At 38.7% G+C, this 27,901-nt stretch overlaps 1 protein-coding gene across 3 annotated transcripts in view; it reads right to left on the bottom strand.

Annotated features, from left to right (window-relative positions):
• Positions 1-283: 283 nt before the first annotated feature.
• The window catches only part of PTGFR (prostaglandin F receptor), a 43,823-nt gene continuing 16,205 nt past the window's right edge, over positions 284-27,901 (bottom strand). For all 3 annotated transcript variants that reach the window (XM_041750526.1, XM_041750528.1, XM_041750527.1), the window contains one exon: positions 284-3,049. In XM_041750526.1, the coding sequence (XP_041606460.1) occupies positions 2,747-3,049 (303 nt within the window). In that variant the 3' untranslated portion in view covers positions 284-2,746. The remainder of the gene's footprint in view (positions 3,050-27,901) is intronic.

Here is a 27,901-nt window from a genome sequence, read left to right on the forward strand (position 1 = left end):
AGTTGCTTAGATACTACTTTACCCAGTGAGAAGGGAATTTCAGTTGCTCTGAGGGTCTGATTATAAATTTTAAAACAGAGCTTAAAGTTTCAGAATTGGTTAACCTGCTGAACACTATTTGTACAATTTCTTTCCAGTAACTGCACAAATGTACTTTCACTTGGAATGCTCACATGACAGTTGTTGATGGATGCTACATTCTATTATTCAACATATAATAAGATACCAAACTACAGTGACATATATATAATAATAGAAATAAAATTCTGAAGTCAAATATATGCATATTTTTGTGTTCACTTTATTTCATTTTCCTTGGACAAAAGGCCTAACACAATGTCAACACATATTCTCTTACTACATTTTTTTTCAGTTTTTAGTGTCTACTACTCGAGTTTGACCTCATTCTAAAACCAACTTCATTACCCTACACCTGTACTCAGCTAATAAAGATAATCCTTCCAGGATATGCAGAGAGTGACTCTCTGTCACTCCCTAACACCTTACACACCCATGCACTCCCATATATGGTAATGTCACAGTAGCTCCTCAATATAGATACTCATGGCCTAGGTGACATCACAGCAATAGAGCAACCGTGATGCCATCTACTTAGAAGCCTTACGGAGAAGAGGCCTGGAACCCTGAACGAGAGTTTCTCTGCACGCCTCTCCTGGGTCACAATACATGGAAGTGCTTGCTGTAGCATCCTACCCAGCATGAGGAGGAAGGATGAAGCTGTGGTTCCTTGTGCCTCAGCTTCCAGGACACCAACACTCTTAACTGTGGGAAATAAATGTCTCCTCAAAACCATCTATAATTTCTGGGCTTTAAGTGCTCTAGTAACACATGAAAACATTCATGTAATGTAACAGCAATCACAAATTGCAATGGCTTTTTTTTAAAAAGTGTCTACACTGGATATTCAAATATACATACACACACACATATATATATCAAAATAACCAATATGTAATCGTCATTTTAAATAAAAATGCACAAAATTGTTGCAATTCCATGCTCATTTTGCATCAAATATATTCTTACCTATAATTCAATTTGGCAAGTGTTCTTTGAGCATATACTATGCACATCCATATATGGATATGAGAATAACCAAACTTTGTGTAATTCATCATTTACTGGTCTTAAATTAAGAATATCGTGTGCCTCTGTGTGTGTGCATGTATCTTGTTTTTAAATTCACTGGAAAAAGTGGTTTCCTTTACATCTTCAATGAAGCTATTTGCTTAATTTCTTTTAGTTTATTCATAAGAATATACCAAAATTCACTGAAGTTCAACAACTTCCAATGTAAATTACCAGTCAAAAGCAAAAATTTGTGGATATAATAATTTAAGTCTAGTTGAACCACATAGATTTCCCGGAGAATATGAAGTCAGTCTCACAGAGAAGGTTAATTTTTAAATGGACCACAGGTAAGGAAGGCAAAAATTCTTTTACAGAAATACATTTCTTTACTATGAAGCAGAACTATCTACCCTATGTTCTGATAGCCCCAGGACATTTTCAATGATTACTAAAATTTAGGGGAGGGGGTGAATTATACAAATAAGCAAAGAAGCCGAAAGTGTTACTGGGAAATTTGAGGAGAGATCTTTATCCCCTGATCTCTTGGGTAACCATAAGAATGATCTCCAAGTGCCCAACTAATTGCCAATTTTCCCCTTGACACAGATAGCATAGGCTTTAGAAGATGCCATCCTACAGATTTAATGAACCAGCTTTCAACTGAAATTTTTGATATGCTTATGTGTGTGTGTGCATGCATAGAAAGCACAAACACACTAGCTGCAGATAGTTTTTAAATATTGTATATGGATTATGTTTCTTTTGTTCTCTGATACAGAAATGACAAGTCTAAGTAGAGGTCCTTTGCCAACATTCTTTGTAACCATCCCTGGGGTTTAAGTTCGGTTTATATTGTCCATGGCAGAGCTTCATAGGAACTGCTATAATACAAATAGCCTATATATGTGCTGAAATAGAGCCTGTGTTTCTCTAAAAGTTATTTACTGCGCACTAGAATTTTCACAGGAAAAGGAGATTATTTGAAAACTGTGCAAATCTACGACTCACACAGAAAACCTTCAAACAAGAATTTACCTTCACAATAATACATGCAAGCAGTTATATTTGTCAAAATGACAAGGACAGGCTCATTTTAAAGAGGCTCGTGAGGTCAGGCAACCTGACAGCCACATCTGGTGTCATGGAGGTCATTATAACAAGCCACAGTGAATCCCATGAGACATGACCCTACATCTACTGATTGAAGCTACATAATGAGGAGTATAACAGACCAGACCCAACAGTGAGGGTGCTCCACTTCATTGAGCCTCGTTTATAAGGAACAGTTGCAGAGCAGTGACCTCCAAACAGCTATTTGACTGTGCAGGTAAGTATTAAGATGTTCTTTGACAAATAGGCCAAGTAAATGCTTTAGGCTTCATTCATTCAAAAGCGTGAATAACACAAATAAGCTCCAATTTTTTCAGTCGGACTCCATGGCATTATCTCATCATGTTTACCTCCAGTTGACAAAAAACAAGTGAAAAGATACAGTTGTACAGTGAATTTAACAAATCTCAACAGCCAGATCTGACAAAAGTGGCCCCACACTAACTGCTGAGGTCTGAATTTTCCAGTTTGGCTTTCTATCTCTATCCAATTAACTGAAATATTGACAAATCTTTTCTGAATTTTGCCCTAGACCTACGCTGCTTTACTGTCCTATTAAACCAGGTGCTTGCTGATTTATTTTCTCTGTAACTGGAGACTCAGAAATAGCAGCAACCTTTAGAGAATTTTTAATGGAGCTAAGCTCCCACCCATGCAAGCTGATGACATGCACGCCACAGCAGCGTCTGGCAAGTTTGTAGAGATTCTTAAGGACCGCCTTCCGCAGCAGAATGTACACCCAAGGATCTAAGATTTGATTCCACGTTGCCATTCGGAGAGCAAAAAGTGTTGTTTTACAGGTCTCCAGAGAATGATCTCCATTTATTCCAATGTTGGCCATTGTCACCTGCAAAACAAACAGAACAACAAAATCCATTGATATAGCTATTTTCTTGGTTCTATAGTTGTTTAACTGAACTAGCAAGGCTACATGGCATCCATTTCACTTTCCACAAAATGGTGTTATTTTCCAAAATACTGACAAAAAGAAATGAAGAGTAGCAGAAACATTGATGTAGATATCTGGATCCTTTGAGTTCAAATTGACATTAGAACTAAAAAAACGATAACTTATATGGCAAGTCAAATGTGCACAAATAAAATGACCCAAGGGAGAACAAACATTGCTACTGGTAACTGATCTTTTCTTACTTCTGGGAATAGTAAGTTCAAAGCCAACACACATTTGTATGTTTCAATGAAAAAAAAAAACAAACCTAAAGTTTATTTATGTAAAATTAAAGTACAGATCAACTATAGATACGAGATATTTTAGAATGAATTCAGATACAATTTGCACATGGAAATGTTAGTGTTCTGGAATGTTACTTTTAGAATTTTCTGCTTGGTAGCTACAATACCAATTTCTTCTTATCTCATAGCCTATCTTACCTTCACCCTAGCCTTAACTTGGCTAAAATATTCCAAAAATGTAATGGAATTTTGTAAGGGTTTTGAAGGAAATGACTCCCGTCTATACTACCATTGAGTTAACAATAACAATGTAGATTTGGTCCCCTGTATCTATTTTCTCACCATTCATGAGGTTAAAGACATCATTTTATGGAATAAGTCCCACAAATGCCCCCAGCTATATGTTAGAACTGGTCTAATCACTGAGACCAGTTTTGACTTCCAAATCAACAGCTGCATAATAAACAAACAAGAAGGCTTTGAAAACACCTTGGCTATAAACACAAATAAGACATAAATGAATAAAAAGTGAAACTGAAAAATTAAGAATCACTGGACCATAAGGACCATGGGACCATCATGCCACCAGCATTAAGAAAGGATGTAACGAAGCCTAAAACCCAAATGAAAAGTTTTTCTTATCTTCTTTTTTTTTTAATTTTTATTTATTTATGATAGTCACAGAGAGAGAGAGAGAGAGAGAGAGAGAGAGAGAGGGAGAGACATAGGCAGAGGGAGAAGCAGGCTCCATGCACCGGGAGCCTGATGTGGGATTCGATCCCGGGTCTCCAGGATCGCGCCCTGGGCCAAAGGCAAGCGCCAAACCACTGCACCACCCAGGGATCCCAAGTTTTTCTTATCTTCTTAATGGACCATTATCAGAAGGAAATGTCTTAATTTGGCTTTGATGATATTAGTGGTTGAAGGATAAATGTCCCTTATCAAAACCTTCATTATCTACACAACAAAGTACAAACTCCCTAGCTGGTTCCTTGATGATATATCTAAAGTCAGCTACAATCTCATCTCCCCTGCAAATACCTTATTGTCCAATTTGCTGTTAAGGCCTCACCTGTCCCAGATGCACCACGCTCTTCTGAGCTGTGGCTTACGGGACTTTATTTTGTACTCCTACTCCCCCTTCCTGTGTGATAAACTCCTATCCACCCTAGCAAGAATGGGCTTATCTTCATGAAACTTTCTCCAACTTTACCAAATTGAATTAGCAAGTTACTCCCCCTCTTCTTTCAGAGCCCCCCTGTCCATAGCCAGTTGTATCACTTACCACACTGTATGGTAATTATGCATTCATTTCTATATCTATATGCACCTCTTCTTTTTCCCTTTTTATCCCCTAGTACCCAGTTCAAAAACTGACACCTAGGATGTACTCAGTAAGAGATGGAGTTAAATTGTATGGTTTTCTATTCACTGAGGCTCTCTCTAGAAGCACAGGAACTAGTCATCAGAGAAACAACTGATCATCCATTATAATGGTCTAATATTTTGAGGCTTAAAATATCTCTAAAAGCTTTAATCCATCCGTTAGTAAAGGATTCCAAAGTGGTTTCTTGTCACTCAAAAGAACAGGATCTTGGGGATCCCTGGGTGGCGCAGCGGTTTGGCGCCTGCCTTTGGCCCAGGGCGCAATCCTGGAGACCCGGGATCGAATCCCACATCGGGCTCCTGGTGCATGGAGCCTGCTTCTCCCTCTGCCTGTGTCTCTGCCTCTCTCTCTCTCTGTATGACTATCATAAATAAATAAAAAAAATTTAAAAAAAAAAAAAAAAAAAAAAAAAAGAACAGGATCTTACAAATTCCTTGGGAAATGGTACTTTGCCTCAGAGTTCATTTCCTATGAGAATCAAACTGTAGCCCGAAACATTCTGTAGCTAAATAAGGCCAACCAAGTATCAACACACACAAAAAAATCCTAATCCTCACCCAATAGTACCTGGGTTAGGTATAGACTCTTATGTCACTGTTCCCCATGTTAGCCATTAGGATAGAATAAGAAAACCTATATGGGCCCAGTTTCTCTTAGAAGAAAGCAGAGCTGGGGCACCTGGGTGACTCAATTGGTTAAGCATCGGCCTTTGGCTCAGGTCATGATCCCAGAGTCCTGGGATAGAGCCCCACATTGGGCTCTCTGCTCAGTGGGGAGCCTGCTTTTCCCTCTCCCTCTGACTGCCACTTCCCCTGCTTGTTTTCTCTTTCTCTGTCAAATAAATAAAATCTTTAAAAAGAAAGAAAAAAGAAAGAAAGAAAGAAAGAAAGAAAGAAAGAAAGAAAGAAAGAAAGAAGAAAAGAAAAGAAAAGAAAAGAAAAGAAAAAGAAAAGAAAAGAAAAGAAAAAAAAGAAAAGAAAGAAAAGAAAAGAAAAGAAAAGAAAAGAAAAGAAAAGAAAGGAAGGAAGAAAGGAAGGAAGAAAGAGGATGGAGAAGAAAGCAGAGCCAAGACCCAATGGGCAATTGGATTGAGATATTTTCATTTTATAGTTTTCTTTACTCATCAAATATATATTGATTATTTGCTATGTGCTCAGCAATGTGCTAAACACTGCGGCTACAAAGGCAAACAAAGGAGACATGTGCCTGTCCTCATGGTATTTACAATCTTCTTGCTGGGGTTTGGGGGGAGGAGGGTTGGTGATTGGTTCAAGTATGAATGAATAAGTATTTCTCTTGCCTTGTGAGTATTAAATGAATGTATTTCCTATTAATGACTATATATGTTTCTAGGAATCTCAGAGCCCAGCCTAGAACCTGCTCTGTATAGTTGGGAACAAAGATGCTTCATGTAATTGGCTGGAACAGCTGGGCCTGGTTTAGAGACATGAAAATTAAAAACACCTGAGTCACATGGTATGCGCTTCTCCGATACTTCTTTCTCCCTGAAAACAGCAGTGTGGTCACCAACTGTGCAAGGATACTACATACCCTACTAGGAGAAGTACATTAATATACTTTTTAGCATATTACTGATTATGGTATAGTCTCGAAAATTCAGGACAATCTAAGTATCCAACAAAAGATAAATTATGGTAATTTCGTGTAATGGAAAAATATGTAAACATTAATGTTTGTGATTCACTGTTAACTTTTTAAAAAGCAAGTTACTAAACTGTATCAACTGAGTGATCCTAGTCTTATAAAAAAAAAGGAAAACCAAACCCAAATACATAATTTTGTGCACGTGTAGAAAAAGATCTGTATCAGTATTTCAATTGGTTATCTCTAGACAGTAGAATTACAGAGGATTTTGATTTTCACCTTTGGTTAATCTCTAACTTACTAATTTTTGGATAGATCATGCACTGCTTTTGTAATCTGTGCATTTTTCCAGTTTGTTGAAATATACTTTCGTACTCGAGAATCAGAACTAATTTGGATTATTTATGCACGCCTATGTGTATGTGAATGAGGTGCCACAGAATTGCCTGAACATTTCTGACACTTTTTAAGGGAACAAAATATAACCACTTATCCCAGAATATCAAACATAACAAAATTTAAGATAAATAAAATGCATATATGTCCTGTCAAATGTGATCACTTCTTTAAGAAAAACTACAGAAGATGTAAAATAAAGATGACCAGAAGATATACTTCAAAGACCAAATAGAGGTTGTACTAAGTTACAATAAAAGCAAAGTATTCCTAACTGAATGAGAACATTCTTAACCGCACAATTAAGAGAACATCCTTATTACAAAATGCAGATCCATCATAGAACTTGACCACTATGAAAACACAGGTGGGCACTAACTAGCCCAGAAGAACTGGTCATTCGGACAGTTAGGGGATCTCGAATCCTGAGAAAGGCAGAAAGTCTCCTATAAACCAGAACATGCCACCTAGGAGTGAGAAACACAGCCACGAACACTAACATCAAAAACTAGAACTGAGTATTTTCCTGTGCTTGGAAGCCTCTTTTTATATATAGGCCAAATAATCCTCCTAACAACCCTGTGATATGTGTATTGTTATCTGCATCTTCCAGATAAGGAAAGTATGGTTCCACTAGATAAGGGACCAGGCCATGGGAAGCGTCAGAGCCTGTCCAGGGCCTGTCCCTCTAATTACTACACTTAGATTGCCTACGGGCCCTGCAGTGTACTTGCTCAATCCTCTTACCAAACGTCACCCAGAAAGAGTAGAGAAAGCTTCCTAAGGAGTGGGAGACGCTGTGGGAGGGACTTGCCTAGAGGAACAGAGAACTCACAGCCGCCACACCTAGGGAAGGACACCTCAGAATCCATTTCAGCATCAAGAAAAGGGCATTTCCTGGCCCTGTTCCTGCCACTTCCCCAGCCGCCCTGAGGCAGTGCTGGCATGGAAGGAGAAAAAAAATGCAGAACTGAGACCCTGTTCCCATCGTAAAAAGGCCCGAAGAAGCCTTTTTCCCTTTCTCCCTTAAGATTAACACAGAAACACACACCTTTCCCCCAAGATGGGCCAAGGATGACAAGACAGGGGCAACTAAATGAGATTTAGGATTGAGGTCTCCTAGTCCAAAAGACCCAGGGAATTCTGTTTGAGTTTCTCAGTCTAAAGCTAGAGATGATCGTAAGTAAACAATTATGTTCATGTGATCACGACCACTAAGGTACAAGTTCATACTTCAGAAAGTAAAGCAGGAATGTGACTGAAGGGATTCAGAGTACGCAAGGGGAGACACAATAGGCGTCACTTACTATAAACACACAGAACTCTACATCACTTCCTATGAGAAGTGACAAAATCTTATGATCCCTATGTGAGTCATAAAATCTTAGAAAAAGCAGGGAAGTTTTCCTTCATCCAATATAGTTCAGAAATTCCTTGCAGGTGTCTTTAAGTGTCGGATGGAAAAGACTCAGCACTACTCATGGGAGAATTTCTTCGATTTAAGCTGTGTGCATTGTTGGGGCCCCTAGATGGCTCGGTCGGTTCGGCGTCCAACCCTTGATTTCAGCTCCGTTCATGATCTCAGGATCATGAGATCAAGCCCCATGTCAGGCTCCGCACTGAGCGTGGAGCCTGCTTAAGATTCTCTCTCTCTCTCTCTCTCTCTCTCTCTCTCTCTCTCTCCCCCCCCCTCCAGCTGCTTCCCCTTCACACCTGCACACACACTCTCTCTCTCTAAAAGAATTCAAAAAAATAAACTGTGTGGGTTGTTGAACGTTCTCCATCGTCAGGAGCTGAAAACTCTAGTTTTGGTCTCCAGAGCATCACGGAAGAAGTGCTGGCAGCTTTTCACATGCTGGAAAACTAACACTGGCTTGTATCTATTTCTCCATGTCTTCTACTGCTCCTCACCCAACATGACTTGCAAATGCCCAGCTGTCAGCCTCTCATCCACTAGTTTCCCCATCTTCCTTTAAAAAAAATGCACTGGTGAGAAATAAAACATACACTCTCTATACAGTCCAACAGGGACAGAGCTCAGTGAAACAATCATTTCTTAAAAGGCAGACAAACCACTCCTATCTGAGCCTCCAGGATAATGCCACCTAGTTTCTCCTTTGATTGGATCCTAGCTCCCAGAACGTCACGGGAGGTAAGCTCCTTACTTATTAAATGTACTCCTAGGTGACTATGTGGAGCGTGACAACCTTCACATTTCCCTGCTTGTTTCCAAATTATTCAGACTTATGTATGGATGTATCAATATTTAGATATAAATATGCATAGGTACAGTCACAGATCTGTGACTTTGTCTTAATGGATCTGCTTTGTGGTATAAATATCCAATTCTGGAGCCTCAGAGGTCAAACCCAGGGTAGGACCCCTGTACCTTCTCTTTGACCCACTCCCATGATGTGCCTCAGATGCCCTGTCCTCTCTCATTTGCTGTCTTTGCACTTAAAAACCAGCCCATTCTATTATGGGCTCCTAACTGGTCCTCCAGACACAATTTACTTATTCATTTATCTTATTTCGACGTGTTCACTGTATTTGTCAAACACTTCATAAATGCCACAATGTGTCACTTTCCCTGTCCTTCCCTCAACGGGAAGGACCTGTCCAAATCCTCCACCCTTCCTATCCCGTCTTCTCCAGAAAGCCTTTCCTAAGCTCGCTGCAGCTCCTTATCTCCCATCACACTTGCCACCATCCCACTAGCACTGATAGACACAGTATCAGCCCCTTGTGCAAAATATATTATAATGAGAAAATGCAGCATCATAGTCCTTCGATTGTACTGTAAGTGCTTCACATCTTTAACCTTCTCAAATCTTTCTCTTCTACTTTTGACAGGGTAAGTGGGAAAAGACTCCTACAGTCGAGATGAAAGACAAGAAGGAAAGGGTAGCTTCAAGCACAGAATTTTGGAGGGTTGAGCAGGAAGGCCAGGCAGCCCCAGATCCAAGAAGTCAAGGATTTAAGGTGAAAAACAGAAGAAGCATATGAAAGCTTATATGGACTCGTGTTTCAAACAATGCCTCAGCCTCTGAGACCATTCATCTCTAGCCTGCCCGGAGTGCCTCTGTACTTACTAAAGGAACCTGGTACAGTTAAAGTTAGTTTGAAATTTTTAAATGTTTTAAGGTGATAAATCAAACATTTACTTGGTTTAGGAAAGGATCCCCAGTCTCTGGTTAAAATTGAAAATCGTTGTGGAGGGTAAAGAACAGAGGCACAGATGCAGAGATTCCAACCCAGTCATATCCCAGAAGGGTTTGGGGGCCTGGAAAGGGCGGCGAGGGTCGGGGTAGAAGGGGTACATTTAAAATCTACAAGAGGGACGCCTGGGGGGCTCAGTGGTTGAGCGTCTGCCTTTGGCCCAGGGCGTGATCCCAGGGTCCTCGGATCGAGTTCTGCATCGGGCTCCCTGCGAGGAGCCTGCTTCTCCCCCTGCCTCTGTCTCTGCCTCTCTCTGTGTTTCTCATGAATAAATAAATAAAATATTTTTTAAAAAAACTACAACAGAGACTTGTCTGTTTTAAGGTCTCAATCTGGGCTAAAGGGCTTTTGCCATCCCTGCACCTCTTGCATAATAAGTTGTTAGACTCAATGGCTATTAAATCAAAGTCACTGATCAGTTAGTGAATTTGATTTAACTTTAGAAAAGCTTTGGCCTACCACCGACTCTTCCTGTCACTACGTGACAGCTCCAGCCACAGGGGAGATGCAGAAAGACCACACCAGTCCACTGGGGTGACTTAGGCACCCCAGGAATAATGGAATTTCTTTGCCCTAATGTGTCTTCAGGAAAGGAGAGAAAGGGAAGGGAAAAGTCTCGTTGGCATTTAATACTTTAACTATTTCATCTTCACCAAACTCCCAGCGATAGATACAATTTTTCTGGTGCTACAGATAAGAAAACAAAACCACAGAGACATTAAGTTGCCAGAGTTCACACTGCTGGTAAGTGACAGAGGCAGGATTTAAACCCATCTACCTGGCTTCAAAACTCACAATCTAATTTTACTAAACCATTCCCAGTAATGAGACCAATAATTGTATATTTATGATCAAGATGATAAACAGAAAATAATAACAAGCATGTATGAGTACTTTACTATGTTCTGGACACTTTTATTTTTTTCTTAAGATTTTGTTTATTTATTTGACAGAGAGAGAGAAAGAGAGAGAGAGAGAGAGAGCACAGGCAAGGGGAGCGGCAGAGGGAGAGGGAGAAGCAGGCTCCCTGCTGAGCAGTGGGCCCGACGGACCAGGGCTCCATCCCAGGACCCTGAGATCATGATCTGAGCCAAAGTCAAACACAACCAACTGAGCCACCCAGGTGCCCCCAGACACTGTTTTAAAATTTTACATCTATTATCATATTGAATCCTGTTAACTCCTTGAGGAAAGCAGTATTACCCCAATGTCAAGAGGAAGTAGCTGAAGCAAGATGAACTTGCCCAAGGTCACGGAACTAAAAGAAATGCGGTCACCAAAGAAACAAACAATCCAATCATGAAATGGGCAAAAGACATGAAGAGAAATCTCACAGAGGAAGACATGGACATGGCCAACAAGCACATGAGAAAATGCTCTGCATCACTTGCCATCAGGGAAATACAAATCAAAACCACAATGAGATACCACCTCACACCAGTGAGAATGGGGAAAATTAACAAGGCAGGAAACCACAAATGTTGGAGAGGATGCGGAGAAAAGGGAACCCTCTTACACTGTTGGTGGGAATGTGAACTGGTGCAGCCACTCTGGAAAACTGTGTGGAGGTTCCTCAAAGAGTTAAAAATAGACCTGCCCTACGACCCAGCAATTGCACTGCTGGGGATTTACCCCAAAGATTCAGATGCAGTGAAACGCCGGGACACCTGCACCCCGATGTTTCTATCAGCAATGGCCACAATAGCCAAACTGTGGAAGGAGCCTCGGTGTCCATCGAAAGATGATGGATAAAGAAGATGTGGTTTATGTATACAATGGAATATTCCTCAGCAATTAGAAACGACAAATACCCACCATCTGCTTCAACGTGGATGGAACTGGAGGGTATTATGCTGAGTGAAGTAAGTCAATCAGAGAGGACAAACAGTGTATGTTCTCATTCATTTGGGGAATATAAATAATAGTGAAAGGGAATATAAAGGAAGGGAAAAGAAATGTGTGGGAAATATCAGGAAGGGAGACAGAACATAAAGACTCCTAACTCGGGGAAACGAACTAGGGGTGGTGGAAGGGGAGGAGGGCGGGTGTTGGAGGGGAATGGGTGACGGGCACTGAGGTGGACACTTGATGGGATGAGCACTGGGTGTTTTTCTGTATGTTGGTAAATTGAACACCAATAAAAGTTAATTAAAAAAAAAAAAAGAAATGCGGTCAGGATGTGAAGAGCTAGAGATGCTGAGTGAGGATGCATTGCCTCCTTGGCATTAGTAGATCTCATTTTTAACTCACTAGGTTTCTATTTCTCTCTGCCCATATCTGGTGTTCCTTCTAGCTGATTCTAGCACTTTTTAGCCCAGTGTTCCCATCAAGTCACTTTCACTAGTATCTTTGTTAAAATCAAGGCTGTATGCTATTAAATATGTTGCTCCAAATCTCTTGTGCCCGTACCAACAGATGTAAGTGACACGTAGGTCAGTTGCAGGAGGACCACACAGCTGAGGTGTCCTTCAAAGCACGCTTGTCAAAAAAGATGCCAGAGCAAAGGAAACTATCTGTCCTGGAAGGGAAAAAAATTTATATATATATTAACTAATGGATATAAAGTGATGCAGACAGTAAGACAAAACCCAGCATCTTTTCTCTTTTTTCTTCCTGTCCACCCCACGATGAATGGCATAATTTTCATTTTAGGATCCTCTTTCATCCTTTTTGACTGGTCTTCAGATGTCCTTTTGGATCTCACTTTTTTTTTTAATCCACATTTGTAACTGTTATCCTTATTCCATCATTTCTGTTCTTTGGAGCCGATGAAAATAAAAAATCAGCAGGCAAAATTTGTAGGTCTTATAAGAAAACATGTGTATGAGACTATATGTGTTGGTTTATATGTCCTGCCTTGTTATAAAAGTAATTTAAGGCATTTTACTTTGAACTATGCTTTTAAGAGCACTGTAAACTCTAGTTCTATCTAGCAGTGATTAGTTAAGCCAACAAAACATGGTTTATGCCTTAAACATTGGCAATGACAGACATGGAAGACATTTTCATCCTAACCAAGAACTTTTTAACTAACATGTCATAACTAAAGTAATTATTAGCAACTCCTCTATGAGTTAGAGAGAAAAGACCTAGTTAGAAATTAGCCTCCGTTTGGGAGCCACACTGTTTCAGAAACAAAAGACTACTTTGACTGTTGGCAACACTGTTTTCAATGGCAAAAGCAGACTGTAGAAGAAGGTGTTTCAGGAAAACATCTGCTCTGAAATACACTGTTTTTCCAAGAAGAAATTTAATTTCCAACTGGCAAAGTTAGTTTACTATTACAGAAGTTCAGAAAGAATTTCTGAAGCATTCTCTGAGCTCTAGGACAGTAATCCATTAGAGAGAATTTTTAATGAAATGAGTGTCCCTTTAAAAATAAAAAGCTATCCATGATCTATTCTCCAACTGTCTCAGCAGCAGATACCATAACTCCATCAACCTCATCAAGAAAAACACTTTATCTTGTGGACTCCTTTATCCTCAGTGCCACGCCCGATACTTGATACACAACATTCATTTTATTTTACTGACTTACTTATTTTTGGTAAGAGACCAAAAGTTATATAAAGACCAATGAGTTATGTAAGTGCTAAACTTGGGCCTTGAAAGTTTAGCATAAACATGTCAGCAATGTATTGTTTGGGTGTGATTTTAAGGATGCAATTATGATGACATTTTTAAATTCCATTAATTGTTATTTCCCTGAGACTCCAAAAGAGTCAATCATGAGCCATTGTATCAGCATAATAATAATTTAAAAATAATAATACTAAATTGCGCTAAATTCTTCTCAGTTACAGGTAAGACTGAGAGACCAGCAATCGTTGTCCAAAAATTAATTTTACTAAGGATGCCTGGGTGGCTCAGGTGGTTGAGCATCTGCCTTTGGCTCAGGTCATGATCCCAGGGTCCTGGGATCCAGTCCCATATTGGGCTCCCCTCAGGGAGCCTGCTTCTCCCTCTGTCTGTGTCTCTGCCTCTCTCTGTGTGTCTCTCATGAATAAACAAAAATCTTTTTAAAAAATCAACATTACCAAAATATGAAAAATTACCACCTTTATGTCATTTAAATTTCTAAATACAGATTCCAATTGCTTTAAAAAATTCACAAAAATCCAACTTTTAAATAAAAAGATTTTTACAATCCAGAATATAGAGTTATTAGGTTGAGCTGATGTTCTTTCTGGAAAAAAGTACTAATTGCCAGATTTATTTTACCTAAAAAATTCATAGTTTAGTTAATATGAACTCTGTCTGCTACCATTGTAGTTAAAACCTAGGGCTTACCGTAAAGTATAAGAAAACTTTTGGGAATGTGTCAAAGATGTCACCTAGAAAGGACACATCAGCTATGCTATCATTTACCCTTCACAAGGGTTCATGGTCGGTCTTGCAAGATCTGGCTTTTTCTAAAATAGATTGAGTTCTCCATCTATCTTACGGATAAGTCATGGTTATTTCCACAATGAACACAAGTTCATGCCATATTTTTTAATGAGTTACTGTAACCCAGCCACGAAATGTCCCTGGATTCCCTACCAACCCCATACTTCTGTCTCACCGAAGGTACCTCACTCCATTCCTCTCCTAGATCACGATGTCTGTCATGGGTACTTCCTTGCCATGCTACCGACTAGATATTGCTCTCTGCCTCACTTGTAGCTTACTAAACAGTGATATGTGGTGATCCCATTGTTTCTCTTTGTCCAATTTTTCGGACCTTGTTCTTGTCCTTTCACCTTGATGTTCAGGACCCTGGATATCCACAGCGAATTGGGTGTCAGGGTTATATAAGTTATACACGTCACCTGACACCGCACATTTCAATCATTCTTGCTGACAAGTGACCCCCAACAAAGCAAAAGGCAAAAGTATCAGCACATGCCCAGCACAATTCAACCACCTTGTGTAAGACTCTCTCTAGAAATGAATCATGCACGTAGAGGAGGAGGTTCAGGCATGCTCCTCCCTCCTGGGATCTCAGAAGAGTGTTGGATTTGACGCTACATTAACCCTATATTTCAGCAACCTCTCAAAAAAAGGTATCAGTTGTCTTCAATTTTCTGTCACTCAACGGGATATCGCTTCAAAATAAAGGTCTAGCAATAATTTTTTTAGTTCCAACAAATAATTTAAATTGTGTATAGCTCTTGTAGTATAGAGCAGGACCCGGGGGGGGGGGTATATTTGTTTATTTTAGCTTTTTAAAGACACATTTGCATCTGGTATAACCAAGTCTCAGTAACAGGGTGCCTGGGTGGCTCAATCAGTCAAGAGTTGGACTCCTGAGTATCAGCTCAGGTCATGACCTCTGGGTTGTGAGATCAAGCCCCACATTGGGCTCCGTACTACCCCCCACCTCCCTCTCCCCTCTCTCTCTCTCTCTCTCTCTCTCTCTCTCTCTCTCTCTCTTTTCTCTCTCTGGAAAAAAAAATAATAGTACATGTCAATAACACACCAATGTCAACTACAGTTCTCCTTGGTGTAATCATTGTGTGACAAATTATTACATAAGCATATCACCAATTCCAGAAGACTGCTTCCACTTTATAACTATTGATTGGAACAGTTTCTAAGATTTCAAAGCAACAAGCAAAATGCTGTTATACAACTTTTAGTATTGTGGAATAATAAAGAATTTGGCTGGCCATTGTCCTTCATTCTTGGGAGGGAGCCTCTAAACCCTTGGAATTTCCTAAATGATGGGTGTGCCTTTATTATTCATGGTGGGCCCCTGGAATCATTGGTGTTTATTCTCATGAGGTGATTCCTGCTGAAGCCCTAGATAGTTTTGGGATTGGGGCAGGCCATGGTGGAAAGACCACTCATGTAATTATGAATGGTCCATAACTTACAACAGTTCAACTTAGGATTTTTCAACTTTACAATAGTACAAAAGCTGTACACTTTCAGCAGAAACCATATTTCATATTTTTAATTTTAATCTTTTCCCAGACTAGCCATATGTAGTATGATCCCCTCTTGTGATGCTGGGCAGTGAGTGGCAGCAAGCCAAAGCTCCCAGTCAGCCACTCAATCATCAAGGTAAATAAATATTACACTTAACTCTTCGGTACCTATACAACTGTTCTGTTTTTCACTTTCAGTATAATATCCAATAAACTATCTGAGACAGGGAACAACCTTATTATAAAATAGGCTATGTGTTAGATAATTTTGCAACCGTAGGCTAATGTGAGTGTTCAAACATGTTTAAGGTAGGTTAGGCCAAGCTATGATGATCAGTGGTTTAGATGTATTGAAAGGATTTTGACTTACAATATTTTTAATTTACAACGGGTTTATCGGGACATAATCCTGTCATAAGTCGAGGAAGATCTGTGATGGGTTGGGCTTTGAGCTATGAAATATTAGCCTGACCTGGAGATTGGCATAGTCAATGATTCAATCAATCATGCATAGGTCATGAAACCCAATAAAAGCTCTGGACACTCAAAGCTCAGGTGAGCTTTCCTGCTTACAGCTACAGATTGATGTACTAGGAGGGTGAAAACATCCTGAAGACATGGAAGCTTGGTGTTGGGGGTCCTCCCAGATCTCACGCCATGGGTCTCTTCTTTTGAATAGCCTTAGGGTATCTTTTACAATAAAGCTGTCATCCTGAGTATAGTATATTCCTGAGTTCTGTGAGTCATTCTAAAGAATTAACAAATCTGAAGAAGTAGGAACTCCTGATTTTGTAGCCAATTGGTCAGAAAAGCAAAGGGCCTGGAAATCCTCAGGCTTTCAGCTAGTGTCTGAAATGAGGGTAGTCTTGAGGGAGACTGTGCCCCTAATCTGTGAAATCTGAAATAACTCGAGGCAGTTAGCATCAGAATTGCATTGCAGGTACCTTGTTACATCTTTGAGTATGTCAGAGTGACAAAGATGAAGTAAGGCTGGAAGTATCGCAATAGCCTGGATGGCTTCAGTTTAGGCATCCTGATACTGATCTTGCATGTTGGAGCTGGAAACCGTTTTCATACCATTAACAGGCAGTTGGGAGGATATACATGAACTTTTCAATTAAGCTGTGATGGTTATCCTAGGTATAACGAGCAGTTAAAAAAAAATTCTCAGCATTTTGTTCAAAGTGTAGAATTTTGAATCGAGTTATACTCACAATCCCCCTCTGACTGACATTTAAGACAATTTATTTCATTATAGAAAAGACCAAAGGTTGGGACTGGAAAGGACCTTAAAAATCATGTGACCTAATTTGTCCATTTCACAGGGAGGAAAGGGGCCAGGAAGATCAGTGATTTGCCCGGTGATTAGCTACTTAATGTCTAAGCTGGGACAAGAGAAATGCTGTAATATCTAAAATCACACTGCAATTCTCATGCTCCTTGTGGTAAGACACTGTTCAGGAACTAAGGCAGATACATTCTAGTCCGGTTGTCTTGCCACTGAGAGAGACAGCAAAAACGGGTGTGCAGGATATGATCAAATGTCTTGTCTTGTACTGATCATTAATGTAGCACTTTTAATGTCTTCTTTACATTTCTGCTGACAAAACATAACCAAAGGGGTAGCCTATGCAGATATTCAGCATTCTAGAAGCATTTTATAAAGCATCTATTATAAATCAGTACTAGGCATTTAGAGATGTCAAGATGAATGATTAGGCCCATCTTTTCTAACGAGAGGACCTCCATCCTTCATAAAAACAGAAATGCAACAGAGTAAGTCCTGCAATCAAGGCCACAAGGGAGCACCATGAAGAAAGCTGTGAATATTGTGGAAGGGACTTTTCTGCCAAACTAAAGGATTTGGCTCTTATTCTGCAGACATGTCAAGTTATTAGACGACTTTAAGCAAAGAAAGAAAAACTGAACCTCCCAACTGCATACATGGGACATGATCTTGCCAATCTGCTTGACGCTCTCAACAGGAAGGCTTGCTTCTTTTGCTGCTTTCCTCTCTCCGTGGCTCAGCACCCACAGTGACTTTTCCAAAGCTATGAAGAAGGTACACCTCTAACTTTGTATTCTTCAGCCTCTATTACAGAAGTATTGTGATAAAGAATGCAAAATTGATTCCTTATCTGAACAATGAAAACTCAGTTCTGTAATTCCTGGCTCAAGTGATGAAGGAATGTGAAGCACATAGAGAGAATCAGGCGCCCACAGCTGAGATGGAAGAACGTTTAAGGACAGCCCCTCAGATGGCCAGCGCCTTGAGTAGCCAAGGCACTGTCCAAAGGGAGAAGCAAGTAAGAGACTCTGGCTGTAGAAGTACGTCCAACATGAAGCTCTCCAATTCTATAAGGAATCGCAGAGGGAATGCTGCTGCTTGTGCACACTTTTGCTTCTCAGGATTCCAGGGCCTCAAAGAGGTACAGTCCATCAAAACTCACAAATGTAAACTAATTGGACAAAAACAATATACCCATCTAGAAAATACAATAAATCTTTGTTGAGAGGACTGCCAGTTGAGAATATCAGTTTTATTATCAGACAAAGCCAGACTGTGGGCCATCCTATAAAATAATGCAAGAACTCTTCAAAAGTACAAGGTCATGGAAGACAAGGAAAGACCAAGGAGATGTGACAATGAATGCTGTCATGACAATATAATGGTGGATCTTAAATTGGACAGTAGAACAGAAAAAAAATGTAAGTAGAAAATCCAAATAAAGTCTTTACTTAAGTTAATTACACTGTACTAATGCGATTTCTTAGTTTTGACAATTGTACTATGATAAGGCAAACTATTAATATTAGAGGAAACTGACTAGAGCATATATGAGAACTCTGTAATAATTCTGCAAACTCTTCAGTACATCCAAAATTATTTTTTTTAATGTTAAAGCTAAAAATTAAAAAATTAAAAATAAAATTTTTATTTTTGTATTTTCTAAAGAAATATAGATTTTTGGAGTCAGAGTCTTGGGTTTAAAACATGGTTCTATTACTTTCTGGCAATGTGACCTTGAGCAAATTCCTTAATCTCTCTGTGCCTTAGCTTCCTCATCAGTAAAATGGGAATTTAAAACAATTGTAGAAGTGAAAAAGATTAAGTAAAATAATGTGTTTAAACCTTCAGTATTGTGTCAAGTACATAATAAGTTCCTAAAAAATTATATCTAGTATTTGCTTATGAACAGTACCATAATTATTATAGTTGTCATTACTATAGTGGTTATTATTAGGATTTTCTGGTTCTGGAGTCACTTCAGGAAAAGCCCAATGCTACAGATAGTACGCATTTATCCTTTTCTTCATTTTCTTAGAGGCAGATGGAGTAACCCTGCTCCAGTACGTTCTGGGACGAACTAAATCAACCAGATTTGGGTGTGTGCAGTTGCTGAATGTGGTGTGAGTGGGGTGGGAGTTGAAAGGGACACATACAGAGATGAGAAAGTTCTTACTAGCCTTGAATAAGTACCCACATCAAGTTATATGATTCTCTACTAATGAGCAGCTGATTATCTACCAGCAGCAAAAAGGCATCACCAACATTAAGCAACCTTAACCACTGCTTAATATGCTGTCGGTGACAACTACATTTCTGTGTGCCGGAAGTGTTGCTGAGATTTTCTCTTCAGAAATCTGGCACTGATACTTTTGCTGCATTGTAGGCCACTTTTAGATACCCTAGCTTTACAGTTCTCAAGAGTTAGGAGTGCATCAGGACAGTATGCGAACTAATGAATTACCATGAATGAAATAAATGGAACAAATGAATGAAAGCCATCTGGATCTTTTTAAAACAATGGCATGCAAGAAAAATAATAATAATAAATTTTAAAAATTAAACAAATTAAAATAAAAAATCAAACAATGGCATGCAGACAGACAGTCCCCGATTTACAAACTTTTGAAATAGCACTCATTTGTAAGTTATCCTTTAGAGTACAGAATATAGCTCAGCATAATAATATAGTCTACTTACTGAGTAAGCAAATTTAAAATAATGTGCCACAATTTTTTAACACAAAAAAATTAAAATTCTTCTGCAATATTAGTAATCCGTACCAAAAAAAAATTGTTTTCTATATTGAACTTTATGTCACATCTGAATGCTATATAGAGTTTCAACTTCTGGAATCCCTATTTCCTTGTTAGTCCAAAGGTACTTATACTTGTCTTTCACATTCTCCTCTTCCCCAAAACCTGTTCTCCAACTCTGACTTCTAATAGTGACCATCCCCGCCCCACCCCCCCACCCCCGTGAGCTTTGAATTGAACTATTTCTCCTCCTTCCACTGCTATAAGGGACTTACCATTTGGACTCACTCTCCCACAGTATTATTCCATAATTTAAAAAATAAGTGAAACTCTTGGAAGGGAAAGAGAAGGAAATGTACAGCCTAGTTCAATCTTTTTGCAAGGCAATGTGGCAAAAATATCTCACAAGCCTTCATAAGGTAGCTCCCCTTGAAAGTACTGATTTCATGTCCATGAAACTATTCTAATCAAGTAAATAGAAATAGTGTGCAAAAACCCACAGGATTTTCATCTCAGTGTTGCTTATAAAACAGAAAAAACAGAAGCAAATCCCAACAAAATTGGTTCTAGTATACGTACACAATGGAGTAGCTTGTGGCCATTAAAATGACGTTGCCTAAGAATGCTTACAGATAAGATAAAATATTTATGTTATAGTTTAGAAAATAAAGATTGCAAAATAATAGCATTTCAGTTTGACGAATATAATAATTATCACAACAGCTACAACTGATTGCATTATTACTGTGTACCTTCTGAGATAGGTACTACCAATATTCCCATTTCCAATGATTAAAAAAAAAGAGACAAAAGAAAATTGATTAACTTATCCAAGGTCAAATCGTTAGTAAGGGTAATCTGGCTCCCAAAGTCATACTCTTAATACAGTCTCTCTAATATGTAATGTGTGTGCTTTGAGAAAAGCATGGAAGTATAAGCAAAAATGTAACAGTACTTAACAGAGTCTGGGTATGCACTTAAGTCAAAAAAAAAAAAATTCTAAAATGGCCTCTTAAAAATGGCCTAGTCCCTGGGGGCAATGCTCCTAATCCCTGGAACCTGTTATTATGAGTCGTAACTCCCATGATTATGTTACATGTCACAGATGACACAGTGAGGTTATCCAAGTGGGCCTAATATAATCACATGAGCTCCTTTAATAGCAGAGAACTTTCTCCAGCTCATAGCACGAGAAGCCAGAGAGCAGCTGCCAGCTGCCAGCCAGCCAGAAAAAGGGGATCTGCAGCTGCTGGGTTCTGCCAACAACCTGAGTGAACTTTGAAGTGGATTCTTCTCCCAAACTTGCAGGTAAGAGCCCAACCTTGCTTGTCCTTTGCTTTCAGTTCCCTGAGCAGAGAACCCAGCTGAACCCACCTAGACTTCTGACCTACACAACTATGACATTTTGAAGTGGGTGCTGTTTCAAGCTGCTCAGTTTATTAGAATTTGTTATGTAGTAAAAGAAAGCCAAAACAGTACTTATGAAGGACTTAAAATTAGGAAAATAGTAAAATTCATAGTTAGAAATCTACAACAGCCATTACACCTATATTTCCATTATACTTAATGGAGAAAATATAGATACATTTTAAGATCTGGAACAGGACACGGACACCCATCATGACTACCACTGTTTAACATTATATGGCAATTCCTGGCTAATGCTATGAGGAAAAAATGAGGTATATAAGAATTACAAGAAAAGAGATACACTTTTGTTAAGCTAGAAATGATTAGAATTAATTAATGATTAAAACCAATAAAAGAGTTGAGCAAGTTGCTGAATATATGCACCTGGATAAATCAGACACTTCCCTAATTAACACGACCAACTATAGGACATAATTAAAAATACCATTCAAAACAGCATAGAAATGATAAAGGGTCTAGGAATTAAAAATAAACAAGACCTTTAGAGGGGCTTACATTTTTAATTGTGTCTTTTTCTATATTTTTCAAATTTAATATAACAAGCATATATTACTTTGCTAATAAAAATAGACCATAACAATGGTGATATTCAAAATGCTTAGAACATTGGCACCACTCAATCAAAATGGCACAGGCAATAAATAAGCAGTTCAGCCTTGTACCTTGTAATTGTTAATTAAGTGATTATTATATTTCCCTCTCTGAATTGCCTGGGAAGACAAACTTCAGGCCTCTACCTTCTCTGAGGTTTTTCTCTCAATTATTTCTCCTATAGTCAGGAAAGAGGGAACAGAGCAGAATTAGATGAAGGAGGCAGGGTGGTTTACTGGAAAGATTGCAGGCAGCAAAAACCCAGCTGCCCTGGAAAGGAGAAGGACGTGTCTGTAAGCCTGGAGAATGGAAAAGCAAAAGAGGGAATTAGCTCACGTGGTCTGCATCTAACCATCCTTTCCCGCCTGAGGAGACAGAACAAAAAAAAGTGCAGTAGTTTTTGTAGATTCCATCTCTCTGCATGAACTCAGTTGTTCCAAGAATGAGAATGTGAGGGACCTTGCCATTACCTGCCTTCAAGTTATGAAATGACAAAGTTAAACGTCAAGGTTATGAAATGACGAGGTCAAAGATCCCTCATGGAATTTGATTTGCAGATCCCAGGGGTAATCAAAAGATAACGATTAATGCACAACATACTTAATAAGGACCTTTACAAAATCCACCAGAGCACGATATATATTCAATATAAAAAACAGCTTAAGAGGTCAAATTATTGTCACATTGTAAACATAATCAAGGTAAGCAATGGAGACACCCTCTGTATACCTTAACCATGATCAATCCCACACTGAAGGCAAATCGTCACAAATTGCACAATGATCCATTCACATCACCAAGAAAGGTCTAAGCGATCCTATGAGCAGGTCTGAAAATAACCACCAAAAATACCAAGACTGTTCTCCTTAGGAGACTATCAGTAAAAACCCATGAAATTTCTTCCTTGCATACTATAAAACTGTGGCTCCAATTCCACTTCCTTCTTTCCAGTATTAATTCTGTTATTTTTTCCATCAAATTACCAAGTTCTGTGGTATTATTTGCAATACCAGAAAGCCAAGCCTTTCCTCCATGGTTGTACTCTTAAGAGATTTTGCAGATAATACCACAAAAAATGGCCTCACTTAAAAAAAACAAAGCAAACAAAAAAAACCCCGACTTTTCTCAGAAGTAAATGAGAGGTAATAAACGCATGTAATCAACAAGAGGTTAGGCTCTGCATTCAGGTAAGTGATTTTTTCCAGTATTCATATTTTACAGGATTAACTAGCCTTCAGATTTCCCTGGTTGGATTAACCAGGGAAAGATAGAAGGGCCAAGACTCCTCCAGCCCTGAAGGTAAAGGCCCAAAATCCCAGAAGGTGAAACAGTGTCTGGTTGGCATCTTAGAGGAGCACTGACCTTATTAAACACATTCATATTAAGAAGCAGATCATGAAAAGAAAAGAAGAGGTATAAACCTAAAATGGCATTTACTACAAGTCTATGGAAAAGAAATCAGTAAGGAAAAAGATGAGGTCATTTCACCCAAGGAAGAAAAGAAACCAGAAAGTTTATAAGTCAACAATTAAATCAAAAGACAAAAAAATTACATTCCTAGGAGAGAACTCAGTCTCACAACTGGGGGTAAGAGCCTATTTCACTAAACCCAAGGACCACCAGAGACCACAATGAACCTGAACTCAAGGGAGCTTCAGTCAAGAATTCACTACCCTTCCTCTCTTGGTGGAAACTAAACACAGATGACGCTTCTCAGCAAAGCTGTGCCTTGGAAGGCCATGGGCACTTGCTCACACTAGTTCTTTTGCAATAGAGCTGGTTCTGCTCATGCCTCCCCAAGTAAACTATGAATTCCTTTGAAGTGAAGATCCCATTTTAGTCATGTTTATATATGCGTGTAGCACATGCGCAAATGCCGAGGCTAAGCACTCAATAAATGGTTTTCAAATTGCCACTGGGTTTTATAATGGTACCAAATGGAATAATGGTCATAACAGTAATAATAACCATCACACAGAACTTTTTATGGGATGCTTACCAGGTATCATGGGAAGACTTATGTTGCTTGATTAAATCAGTGATGTAGTCAGTATCATTATTCATATTTTACAGAAGTTAAAATTAAGGCTCACAAAGATTCTTAGTAATTTTCCAAAGGACATGTGGCTAGTCTGTCCAAGCTCAGATAATGAGAAATGTCTGCATACTACAATAGGCTGTAGGAGCTCACCTAATTAGAAGTGGAGATTCAAGGGTAGGCTAAGGAGATTCAGTAGAGTTGTGGAGTCAACACCAAAGAAGATGCTCATTGATAAAGACAACATAAATTGAGATATCTTTGCATATAATAGGTGCCTGCTAAATATCTGGTCGGTGAATGCACCACTGAGGTTGAAAACTCCACCAGTTCTCCAAGTTAGGGAATCCTAGCAAGGTCCTAATGATGCCATTCAACTGGGAACAAATACTGATCCTTTCTTTCCAATAACACAAGGTAGAGAATAGTTAAGCACCCTGACTCAGAAAAGCGCTGCCTCTTCTTAAATCAGAATTTGCTGAGGTTTGTTAGGTTGGGGCCAGCTGTCTTTCTCTGCCCAGAGAGATTCACTTCTGTGGGGTACTCAAGGTTTAAACTATTTTAGGACCCTATAGGAAAGCTCTGCAAAATAAAATTATATATCCTGTCCGTATCTGACACAGTTTAAATATTGGAAACTGTGGTATTAAAATCAATAGAAAAAAAAAGGCTTTTATTCCAAAGTCAAACCTTAAATAAATCCCAGACAAGGGCTATATAAACTCCTGGTCCATGATCCAGCTGGCATGTAATACACACTTTCCTATAAGTGCATGTACATATGTACCCTTCATATCATAATCCTATATGCAGGGATGACTGAACATTTCTCTGTTGTATTAAAATAATTATTAGGGCATTTCAAAGCTGATTTCTCGAGAGTCAAGAAGCAGAAAGCCATTTGTAACCAAAACATGAAATTACCTAATTTTGTGTGCATGTGTATGTAATGCTATGCAAAACCAGAGCCAAAAAGTTAATGATAATTAAAAAGAATTAAAAGAGGGACAAATAACTTCATCTCTCGAGCAAAACGCAGATGGATAATTGCATATTCTCAGCCAAACTAATGCCCATCAAAGCGCCCTTCACTCAGCCAACAGAGAAGATACACTGAAATTATTAATCAAGTAGAATAGATAAGGTGTAATTAAATGTTTCTTTTATAATTATACTCCAAGCCTAAAGGAGAATCACTTTGAAAGTGTTTCCTTTGTTACTCACAAGCTAATTTTTATTTAATAGTGATTTATTATTTGCTTTACTTCCCAATATAAATTCTAGAAAAATACTTAATTCATTACTCATGCATCAAATGAAATTTCAAACAAACGTCCTTCTGCTATAGTTCTTCTCCACGGCAATCCCTTCTTTTATCTGGCAGCCCAAGAGATCTTTTTAAACCATGTATCATATCATGTCTTTCCCTCATTAAGAAACTCTCCAAAGGTTTCCAAATGGATTTCAACCCCAAGGTACCATGACCCGTAAGACAATCTGGCCCCACTTCCCTCTCCAACCTCAAATCCTACCACTTTCACCAGCACTCCCTTGCTCCAGGTAATGGCCTTTGTTTTGTCCCTTATTACAACAGCTCAACCCCACCACTGGGTTTTTGTGCTGGCTGTTCCCTCACCTGACCACTCTGCCCACATATCTCCCCATGGCTGCCTCCTTTTTGTCACCCAAGGCTAACCTCATAATGAGGCCTTCCTTGACCATCCAATCTAAGAGTCCTAGCCCCACCCTCAGTGACAGGACTCACCATTTGAAATCATCCCATTAATTTCTTTACTTATTATCTCCCTCTCTGTCTCTCCAAGGAGCCCCTAGGCCTTCACAACCACCACTGTAAAGGAATGTAACATTCATAAGAGAGGGAATATTGCCTGTCTTGTCCAGCATCATAGCCTAGCACCCAGAACAGTGTCTGACACTTGGAAGGCACTAAGAAAAATATGTACTGAATAAATCAATGAGCATTTCTAAACATGTTATATTTATAGATGTGTTTTAATTAATTGCCTTTTCATAGCAAATTCTCACTAAAGCCATATCTTTTGCTCTCTTTAAAAATTAGGAACTATGGCATCCACCAACTACAAACATGCCTGGGTATGGTTGCAAAGAGTAGTGTCCTGATACCCAAACCATCAGATTTTGCAAGACATTTGGAATAAACAGGCTGTTCAGTGAAATACGAACATATTTTCAACATAAAAGTTTGTTTTGTTGTAATCCTCATGGCACCCTCTGGTTTTAATCAAAGTCTCACTGGTCCCTCAAACATTCAGCAAAGACCTCTCTCCTGGAAGAGGCTTTAACCTTTCAATGACAGAAGAGAAGAAAAAGAACACTTCTCAAAGAGTAAAAAGGTTCTGCCAAAATCCAGGTTATTTTTCCTACTCAATAGCAACTTAAGGGGAGCCCCAGTGGCTTAGAGGTTTAGCGCCACCTTCAGCCCAGGGCATGATCCTGTAGACACAGGATCTAGTCCCACATCGGGCTCCCTGCATGGAGCCTGCTTCTCCCTCTGGCTGTGTCTCTGCCTCTCTCTCTGTCTGTCTCTAATCAATAAATTAAAAAAAAAAATCTTAAAAAAATAGCAACTTAAAAAGCTGCCATATTTGTTTCAGCTTGGAATTTTAAATTTACACAGATAAATTAGAACCCCTCTAGGCTGGAGACAGGGGAAGGTAGGAGACTAAGGAGATTGTCAATGCTTTAGAAGGGAGAAGAGAAGGAAAAAAAATTTTTTTGAAGGCAGCCTTTTTAGCAAATTTGTTCAAAGATTTACTTTCAATCAGGCTTGTGTCAGTACAATAATAAGAGTACAAAAACAATCCTCCTTTAATCATGCTCATCCTTCTCCACAAATCCCAATCAGCCCATTGTCTTTGAACTGTCTTCCTATGAAAGCTCTTTTTCATGAATCTTAACTTAAATCTGAAGACACTTTAATTTTAACTAAAATTTCAGTTACAATGCACGACCAAGAAGTTGTGTAACTGTTCTTGATGCTAAATGCAAGTACAGCAAGCCCTCTATGATTGCATCCTTTGGGCAAACCCACTGCACATGCAGAGTCATGTCTGAGAGAAAAAACAACCCAAAGGATAATAAGGATTCAACGGGTTAATATTGAATGCTGAGAGCATAGAGAATGCTGAGAGCATTATGCCTGGCATGTGGTAGGAGTTATAGATGAAGTTTTCAAGTTAATTAATCCTTACACTACAAAACAAAATTTCTAAGCAAGAATGAACTTTATATTTAAAATGATCATCACTATTAGTTTTATAGCTGTATTTCAAAAACTTACTTTTTTTCCAAAAAATTACACTTAAAAAATAAAATCCTTATGTGACATTCATATGTATTTAATAACCATAGCTATAAAGATGTTGTTTCATCACTAATTTCATTTATGATTAAAGAATTCTAAAGATGAGCTGCATTTTCCTTGAACCCTTCCAAGAAATATACCAGACATTATAAGAAACAGAGCAGAAACATATGACATTGACTCTGTCACTAAAGAGCTCCCTATCTATTTAAGAGATTAGACAATCACAAAACAGTGTGAATTTTATGATTATATAGAATTAGATATTATATTTTATCCATAGAGAGATAAGTGGACTAGAATAATCAGAACAGGTTTTATGGAGAAAATTATTACAAATGTAAACAAAATAAAGAATTTCAGAATTATAATTGCTCTAATAAAAAGAAATCTGACTTGAATCAGCATAATGTACTATAGTAACATATTCTTACAGAGATGATTTTTAGCCACCAGGCATATACACATTGACTACACTTCACGCTAAACTATATAACTTTGGCATTTTATTCATGAAACAGCCTTTCTTCAAGCAA

Source organism: Vulpes lagopus, chromosome 3, assembly GCF_018345385.1.
Source record: "Vulpes lagopus strain Blue_001 chromosome 3, ASM1834538v1, whole genome shotgun sequence".
NCBI lineage: Eukaryota > Metazoa > Chordata > Mammalia > Carnivora > Canidae > Vulpes > Vulpes lagopus.